General features: G+C 44.4%; 1 protein-coding gene across 1 annotated transcript in view; it reads left to right on the top strand.

Annotated features, from left to right (window-relative positions):
• Positions 1-9,448, top strand: part of LRFN2 (leucine rich repeat and fibronectin type III domain containing 2) — a 189,696-nt gene that overhangs the window by 139,445 nt on the left and 40,803 nt on the right. Inside the window, exon 2 of the mRNA XM_011354569.1 lies at positions 5,159-6,583. Within this exon, the coding sequence (XP_011352871.1) occupies positions 5,184-6,583 (1,400 nt within the window). The 5' untranslated portion in view covers positions 5,159-5,183. The remainder of the gene's footprint in view (positions 1-5,158; positions 6,584-9,448) is intronic.

Genomic DNA, 9,448 nt, shown 5'->3' with positions numbered 1-9,448 from the left:
TATGGTCAGACAGGTTGCTCATTGCACGATGTTATTCAGCTAAGGAGCCCTGTAAACACCCAGCGAGTCATCTCTTCCTACTTGTACAAGAGCACTTTATGGACTAGTGGCAGCACTCACCTTGCAGAGTTGTTGTGAAGATGACATGAAGAAACCAAGGGAGGAAAGAGGCACCATTCCTATCCTGGGTAAACATAAAGAGAGAGAGAGACGCACCAATTCTCAGGCACTACAGATACAGGGTGTTTCTCTTCCTTACTCTGTTTCTGCCTTTCCTGGCAACGCCCCCTACTCTTCCCTTCCCTCCTCCCAGCCATGGCTCATAGATATTCTGAGCAAACAAGCTCTGACTCCTCTGCATGGATTCCTCCTCTGAAGGCTGATTTTGACATTTGATACCACATCCACTTCACAGCCTCACTTCTGATCCCCATGCACCTCTCTCAGCTTTGCCCACAAATACTCCCGTGGCCCCTCCTGTCCACTTTCATCTGTTTCTTTGTTCCTGATAGCAACACTCTCATCCTCATCTCTACCTCTCCTTGCTCTCCACCACCTTCAACCATCTGAAATGCTTACAGGGACCTAGGCTGCTCCTTCCAGCATTTGTTCAATTTCCTGCTCAAAAGAAAGAACTCCCTCACCTCACCCCTAATGCGCACTAATTATGAGTATCGACCCAGTCCACTCACCTCCCTTCCAACTTGAGGTTTAAGCTGCTTTTTGTTTGGTTGTGAGAGTAATATATTAAGTGATAGTTCTCAGAATACAATTTTAATTAAGATTCAATAGTCACTTCTCTGTCAGTAATCTTCCATGCTGATTACTTAAAAATATATTTACCCAGCTCTATTATGTCACAGATTTGAATTCATTAGACGTTTGTTAATCCTCAACAAACTTTTTTTTTTTTAAATGTTATTTGTTTAGCATGATTTACAGGGACAAAACTATTTGAAACAATGAGCCCTGGGCAGGGTGTGCATCGCAACGTGTCTGAATCTTCCCTGCTTGCTGCCACTGCTGTGGCTGTCTACCAGAGAGCAGGTGACAGACCCAAGGATGGAAAGGCCCAGAGAACACAGTAGGATGGGGAAAGCCATCCATATTGTGCTAATGCAGCTCATACTGGGCAGTCTCCCATGACACAGAACAGGGTCAAGGAGGGTGGAGAGAGGATCTAGAGGGAAGATATCCAGTACAGACCATCAACAGCCTCTGCCCTGACAAGCAGATATGCTTGACAAATATTATCATTACCCATGTGTGCCATGATGTGAAAATGCTGGGAGGCACTGCTTAGCCTCCCATTGCAGTGTTTACTGACGAGACCACATAAGGAAGACATTTTTTTTCCACAGGCTGTAGGCTTGAAGAAGACTATCCACCCTCTATACATGTACACATACATGTACGCACTCATGCACACAGCCACTTACAGTTTAAACAGTGAGGGACATCCTTGGGTGCATCTATCCATGTCCTCAGTGGGTCTAAGGGTGTACCACTACCTCTACTTGGCGAGATGCAGATGTCAGAGAAATATGGATGGCCTCCCTAACTTTACTGTCATGGTGAGCCATGCTGGAAAACACAACTGATGGTAGACAGATGATACTTCTGCAGGCTACTCTGTAAAAATGGTTTTCTCAGCTGATTATCCAAATGAACCTTGGACAGTGTTGATACAGAACTCAGAACCCCTCAGTGCCAATGCCAGAAACTCACTTTGCTCAGCATTGTATTTCATTCATTTTTGAATTGATATTTATTTGGCACTTCCTATGAGTCAGATGTGGAGCTGGGTACTAAGGATACAGTGATGGGTGGATAAGACAGGTAAGTTTCCTGCCTTTGGGAGTTTATAGCCTAGGAAAGCAGACAGGTAAGTAATTAAGGAATTATAATGAAAACTATGATGATCAACATTTAGGGCAAGCACAGGGGGCAAAATGGTAAATAGCAAGAAGGCCTGATTAGCTCTAGGTTTTGGAGAAGCTTCCTGGAATAGGTAGTATTTAAACTGAGGCCCGGAGATAGAATAGGAGCTTGGCCAGGCAGGAGTGGAGGTAGGAGAGAAGCTGCGAAGAAACCAGAGCATGTAGGAAGTCCTGGAGGATGATCAAACATGGCATTTATAAGTGAGAGAGGTTGAGTGTAGCTGAGTCATGAAGAGCAAAGAGAGAGATAGAGAGTAGAAAGAAATACACCGGGGTAGTGGGCAGGACCAACTCTTTCAAAGACTTATCGTTGTGTTAAAAAATAAGAAAGTTAATGCAAGTGGAGATGATTCCTATTGTTTCACCAAGCCCCAGCTAAATGTGGACCTAGAGACCAGAACACATCTGGGCATGGAGAAGGTGCCAAAGCTTCCACATGTAGGCGCCTCTGGGATGAATGTGCTTGGTGGGATCTGGGTCAGTGTGGGCTGGTACTCCTCAGGTAGGAGATTAGCTAGAGCAGGGACTGGCAGGGTGGGTGGCTGCTCATGGGAGCCCAGAGCAGAACTGTGTGGAATTAGGCATGTTGACAAAGGCTTTTAATGAAGTGACCATAATGAAGAAGATGAAAAGGAAAAAAAAAAAAATCCCCTAGGACAGAGGTCAGCACACTTTTTCTATAAAGGGCAAAAGAGCAAATATTTTAGGCTTTGCTGACCACATTGTATCCCCTGGTACTCTTCATCTCTGCCCGAAAAAAGCCATAGACAATGTGCAAATGAGTGAGCAGGGCGTGTTCTAAAAAAACTTTATTTAGAAAAACAAGAGGTAGGCTGGATTTAACCCTCCATCTGCTTTAACAGCATTGTCTAATAGCGTAGTCAATAGCCACACATGGCTAGTGAGCACTTGAGTTGTGCGCTAAGTGTTAAATACCCACCCAATTTTGAAGACTTAATACAAATAAAAGATTATTAAACATCTCATTAAAATTTGTTTGTATCGATTACATGTTGAACTCATATTTTTGGTTATAGTAGTTTACATAAAATATGTTATCTAAATTGATTTCACCTGTTCCTTTTTACTTTAAAAAAATATGGCCACTAGAAAATTCAAAATTACATTTATGGGTAGTATTATATTTCTATTGGACAGTGCTGCTCAGAAACAATACTCTCTCCAGATGAAATACAGGGTAAGTCTCTAGACCTGAAGGCTCTCAGGTGGGAATTTACCCTTAAACAGACATAATAAAATTCAAATCTTCACAATAAAATAGTACCTGATTGGAATAGCTTTTTAAATTTACTATATAGGTTTTTAAATTTACAACATATCTTTGTTTTATTAGCTAGTTGTTTTGTCTGCGGCTGTGCTCCTTAAACTAGGAGCTATGAAGTGCTCCTTCCTCAAGATATTAATAGTTGTTGCTCGGAAAAAAGAGTAGATTTACCCAAGACAGAAAAAGGGAGCAATGCAGAATTAAACATTAATCCAGTTTCTTTACTGCAGCAGAATTTCTCAACCCTTCTGAACCTGCTAATGCGCATAGAGCTTTTGCAGGAGCCAGCCAGAGTAGGCAACACTTCCCCAACTCATTGGCCTTAGAAGCCTTTCTTACAAAACTCTAAATAGCACTCTTAGAAGGCAATTTGAGAGTTGCTGGTCTGCATGATGCTACACAAGCAGAGTGCATAATTTTCCAAAAGTCCAACTTGATTGATGTAATTTTTAGTATTATATAAATAGGGCCATGGACAGTACAACATGGAATAGTGAGAAAAGTGTCATATGCAAAAGCACAAAGACCTGGGCCAAAGTCCTTTTTCTTCCTTTTCTAGATATTCATTCATGCAAAAACACCTACTATGTGTCAGGGGGTGTTTTAGACTTTGAGAGTATAGTAATGAGTGAAAATAAGTCCCAGCCTCTTGGGACTTTGTTGCCAGTGAGGTAGACAAACAATAAGATGTGAAGTACAGCATAGGGAATATAGTCAATGATATTGTAATAACCGTGTATGGTATCAGATGGGTACTAGACTTAACGGGGCGATCACTTAGTAAGGTATATAAATGTCTAATCACTATGTTGTATACCTGAAACTAATATAAGACATGTCAACTGTGACAAAAAATGAATTAAAAAAAATAAACTTTAAAAAGACAAACAATAAACAAGACAGATAAGAAAAATACATACGGTAAGTTAGGTAAGTTAGATAAATTTCAAGGGGAAAGCACAAAGCAGGGAAGAGGGGAATTCACAGTCTGAGTGGGGTGTGGGTAAGAAGGTGATTTTTGAGTAAAGACCTGAGAGACGATATTAGGCCGTGGACAAGTCCTCATCTACATATACAGGTAAGTCCTGCCTTATGAAGGGTGTTCCTGAAGCCCAGATGAGATGATGCATTTGAAATTCTGGGCAGAGAACCCAGCACATACTAAGTATTCAGAAGAAGTTTATGTCCCACTGCCTCCTTTACTTCCTTGAATTTCCAAAGATGCATCTACTATGTGGATTCTCCATGGTGAAGAATTTATTCAAAAGCCAGTTTCTCACTAACCCTGGCGTCTCCAGGGCCAATTCTCTCCTCCATGTTCTTGTTCTTAAGGAATGCTGATCCAATTTAATTTCATGCTGAGTCTAAACCAATTAAGAAGGTAAAACTGCTTCAAAGTACAGTTATAACGCACTTTTCAAATCCAATGATCATAAATGAACCACTGGTACAGAATTCTTCTTCCTTCTATCCATCCATCCATCTATCCATCCATCCATCCATCCATCCATCCATCCATCCATCCATCCATCCATCCATCCATCCATCCATCTATCCGCCATTCATCTATCCATCCAACAAGTATAGATTGAGCACTTATTATGTTCCAGGGACTGTGCTAGATGCATGAGATATAGCAATTAACAAAACAGACAAAAGGACTTGCCCTCCAGGAGCTGACATTCTAGTGGGAGAGATAAGAAATATTTCATAAACATAATTTATAAATACATTAAATAGTCTGTTAGAAGATGGATAAGAGCTAAGGGGAAAAAAGTAGAACTGTGTTAGAAGGATTAGTAGAAGAGATTATACTTTGCATGAGCAGATGCCATTCTCTGCAGCTCCTCAAGGCAGGGGTTCATGTGAGGCAGGAAGTGGTGGTCACTAGGAAGTTACCTCCTGACCCTGACCTTGTGTCCCTCCTTTCCAGGCGCCGAGGTCTGAGTGACCAGACCATGGAGACCCTGCTTGGCGGCCTGCTGGCATTTGGCATGGCTTTTGCCGTGGTCGATGCCTGCCCCAAGTACTGTGTCTGCCAGAACCTGTCTGAGTCGCTGGGGACCCTGTGCCCCTCCAAAGGGCTGCTCTTCGTGCCCCCTGACATTGACCGGAGGACGGTGGAGTTGCGTCTGGGCGGCAACTTCATCATCCACATTGGTCGCCAGGATTTCGCCAACATGTCAGGGCTGGTGGACCTGACCCTGTCCAGGAATACCATCAGCTACATCCAGCCGTTCTCCTTCCTGGACCTCGAGAGTCTCCGCTCCCTGCACCTTGACAGCAACCGGCTGCCCAGCCTTGGGGAGGACACTCTGCGTGGCCTGGTCAACCTGCAGCACCTCATTGTGAACAATAACCAGCTGGGCGGCATTGCTGATGAGGCTTTCGAGGACTTCTTACTGACACTGGAGGACCTGGACCTCTCCTACAACAACCTCCATGGCCTGCCCTGGGGCTCCGTGCGGCGCATGGTCAACCTGCACCAGCTGAGTCTGGACCACAACCTACTGGACCATATTGCCGAGGGCACCTTTGCCGACCTGCAGAAACTGGCTCGCCTAGATCTCACTTCCAACAGGCTGCAGAAGCTGCCCCCAGACCCCATCTTTGCCCGTTCCCAGGCCTCTGCTCTGACTGCCACACCCTTTGCTCCACCTTTGTCCTTTAGTTTTGGGGGGAACCCCTTGCACTGCAACTGTGAGCTCCTCTGGCTGCGCAGGCTTGAGCGGGATGATGACCTAGAGACCTGTGGCTCCCCCGGGGGCCTCAAGGGCCGCTACTTCTGGCATGTGCGCGAGGAGGAGTTTGTGTGTGAGCCACCTCTCATCACCCAGCACACGCACAAGCTCCTGGTTCTGGAAGGCCAGGCGGCCATGCTCAAGTGCAAGGCCATCGGGGACCCCAGCCCCTTCATCCACTGGGTGGCCCCCGATGACCGCCTTGTGGGCAACTCTTCTAGGACTGCCGTGTACGACAACGGCACCCTGGACATCCTCATCACCACATCTCAGGACAGTGGCGCCTTCACCTGCATTGCCGCCAACGCCGCAGGGGAGGCCACAGCTATGGTGGAGGTCTCCATCGTCCAGCTGCCACACCTCAGCAACAGCACCAGCCGCACCGCACCCCCCAAGTCACGCCTCTCGGACATCACTGGCTCCAGCAAGACCAGCCGAGGAGGTGGAGGCAGCGGGGGTGGAGAGCCTCCCAAAAGCCCACCAGAACGGGCTGTGCTTGTGTCTGATGTGACCACCACCTCGGCCCTGGTCAAGTGGTCGGTCAGTAAGTCAGCACCCCGCGTGAAGATGTACCAGCTGCAGTACAACTGCTCTGACGATGAGGTACTGATTTACAGGTGAGCTGGGGCTGCAGCAAAAGCAGGGAGGTGTCTGACTGGGGAAGGAGGAGGTGATGGGAGGAGGGCTTTGAACTGTTGCCACTTAAGGTCCTCTTCCCCAACAATGCCTGTGGGGATTCTATGCCATTCTTGCAGGTTAGAGGAGATAGAAAGAACATTGACTATAAATTGAAGAAGAGAGGACCTTACATGGGCAGCCTGATGAGATGTATATGTAAGAAGACCAGGCCCCCAAGGGGTGTTACAGTGGTAGGTGGTCACAGCTACGAGCCTCCAAACTTTTGATTTTGAGTGAAAGCTGGAGGATATGCAAGAATAATGAGTGGACCTTTTGGCCAAAGGGTCTGACTCCTCTAAGGAGGAGTGATTCTGGACCTTTGCCTAAAGTTGGATGCAGTTGTGATTAAGGCTTGGAGGTCAGGAATAATAGAATTCAGATATGGCCTGGCTACTTGGTAGTCAGATAATTCTCCTGGATTGCCTCAGTATTTCTCACCTGGAAAATAGAGGTAACCAATATGTAACTTAGTCTGGATACTTGGTTGCAGGTAATTGAACCCAGGTCAAACTGGCTTAAAAAAATAAAGGGAGTGGTAATGTTTTGGCTCGTGAGTTGAAAACTTAGGGACCTGTTTCAGGCTCAGCTAGATCAAAAGCCCCACAAACATCCTGCCTTCTCAGAGTTTCGTACCTTCCCTGAGTTCCATTTTCTTCTGAGTTGACTTCACCCCCAGGCAGCCTCTTGCCTCTGAGCAGAGGGAGAAGAGTGTTCCCTTTCTAGCTTGTCCCACTGAAGTCCTTCAATTCACTAGAGCAGGACACATGAACCCCTGGTATATTAGAGGTAGGGCCATCCTGCCTAGAAGTCCTTCAATTAGGATGAGCTTCAATTAGCTAGAGCAGGACACATGAACCCCTGGTATATTAGAGGTAGGGCCATCCTCCCTGCCTGTACTGGCCTCCCTGGATGTCCATCTCCTCATCTGGAAATGGAAACAGCAATGTTGACCTTGCAAATTTGCTATATCTAGGGGCCATTTCCTAGACTGGTAGGAAGGAAGGTTTAAGACTGAAAAGCTGCAGGAGAATTGCCTAAGTCACTCAGAAGAAGGGAGTGATGGATACTGGCCAGAGGGCCAGGACATCTGACCGCAGGTGAGTTCCTTTTTCAGGTAGCTTCAGTTTGTGTTAAACGTGAGGGACATAGCCTGAAATCTACTGCGCAAGGAATGAATGTTTTCTTTTGAAATCCTACATGTTTTGTTTTATGCCTATAAAACAATTATTCTGAGAAGGATCTTGTAGGCTTCACCAGACAGCTAAAGGGTCCATGGGTCAAGAGAGATCAAGAACCTTTGATCCGTCATTGAGGTTTCTTCCAGCTCTGACCTCCTGAGTTGATGAATATCCGGATGTGAAGGTGTGGGGGAGAAGAGCACATAAGGAAGGTATTCACTTACCCAGTGAGTCCAAAAGACTGAGGGTGGTGCCCTGTGGAAACTGGGGGAGTCAGGGAAGCACCCTTACTTGGCATATGCTTACCTGGAATTTCCTTTACATGGCTTGTCTGGAGAACAGCTTCACTTCTCAGGAAGTAAAGAAAGCAGCGTTGGAACTTAACTGAAATATATGCATATATACACATGTAGAAGGACGTATAGATATATAATTAAACTTAAAGATACACATATGTATTTTTCTAATTATAAAAGTAATGGTCTTTGTAGCAAATTTGGAAAATAGAGAAAAACGATAAAAATTACTGGTAATCCCATCACTGAGAATTAACCAGAGGCCTTTGGTCTCTTCATTTCAACTCAAAACAATATTTATGATTATTCTAGTATGTATTTTTGTTTCTTAATTCCTTCCACTCAACATTGTGGCTTGCTCAGTTCCCATGGTGTTAAAATATTTTTCATTTGGTTTTACCATAATTTATTTAACAAATCTATTGTTGAATATTTAGGTTGTTCAGCATTTTTCAATATTAAAAGTAAAGCTGCAATGACTATCTTTGTGCATAAATATATTTGTGCAGCTTCAGTACTTTCCTTAGCATATTTCCTAGGGGTTGAATTACAGGTTCAACAAGAAAATAATAATCTTTATACATCACATATGAATATTTATTTACCCTCTCACCAGTGGAAGGTGACAGTGCCAACTTTAACCACACCTTTGCCAATTATTGAATATATAATTACTTTCATCTTTGCCAATTTTATAGGTAAAAAATGGAACTTATTTTAATTTGCATTTCTTTGATAACTTGTGAGAATGACCTTTCAAAAATAAGTGGATTTCTTCACTTGTGAATTTATTATATATAATCTTGACGTTGATAAAAAGTGTAAAGGTGAAAAGCTACCAGCTCTGAGGCTTGCACAGGCATAGGATGAAGGGAACTGAATTTTATGAGAGGGGAGTAATGTTAGCATCAAGGTGACAGCACGCCGAAGTTGCCAAAATGGCGCCCCTCCCCGCCTATAAAACAATTATTCTGAGAAGGATCTTGTAGGCTTCACCAGACAGCTAAAGGGTCCATGGGTCAAGAGAGATCAAGAGTGTAGCCCCAACCCCACCCCCATGACTCTCTTGGAGTCTCAGAAACTCCAAGAGAGTCATGGCGGGGGAGGGTTGGGGCTACACTCCTGAAATCACTCAAGGTGAGAATTCAAAATGCTTTTATTTGGTGATTAAGACCCTGGAGACACTAGGGTTATAAATATAAATAAAATGGGAGCATCAGAAACCTTGGAATTAAAAGTAATGTAGGTAACAATACTGAGTTCCTCTTAGGGCGTCCTGAGGACTAGAAGAGATACAGCATGGAAACCTGTCCAAATAGTGGGGCACAAA

This window comes from Pteropus vampyrus, unplaced genomic scaffold (assembly GCF_000151845.1).
Source record: "Pteropus vampyrus isolate Shadow unplaced genomic scaffold, Pvam_2.0 Scaffold18, whole genome shotgun sequence".
Classification (NCBI taxonomy): domain Eukaryota; kingdom Metazoa; phylum Chordata; class Mammalia; order Chiroptera; family Pteropodidae; genus Pteropus; species Pteropus vampyrus.
This window is presented reverse-complemented; position numbering and strand designations above follow the sequence as displayed.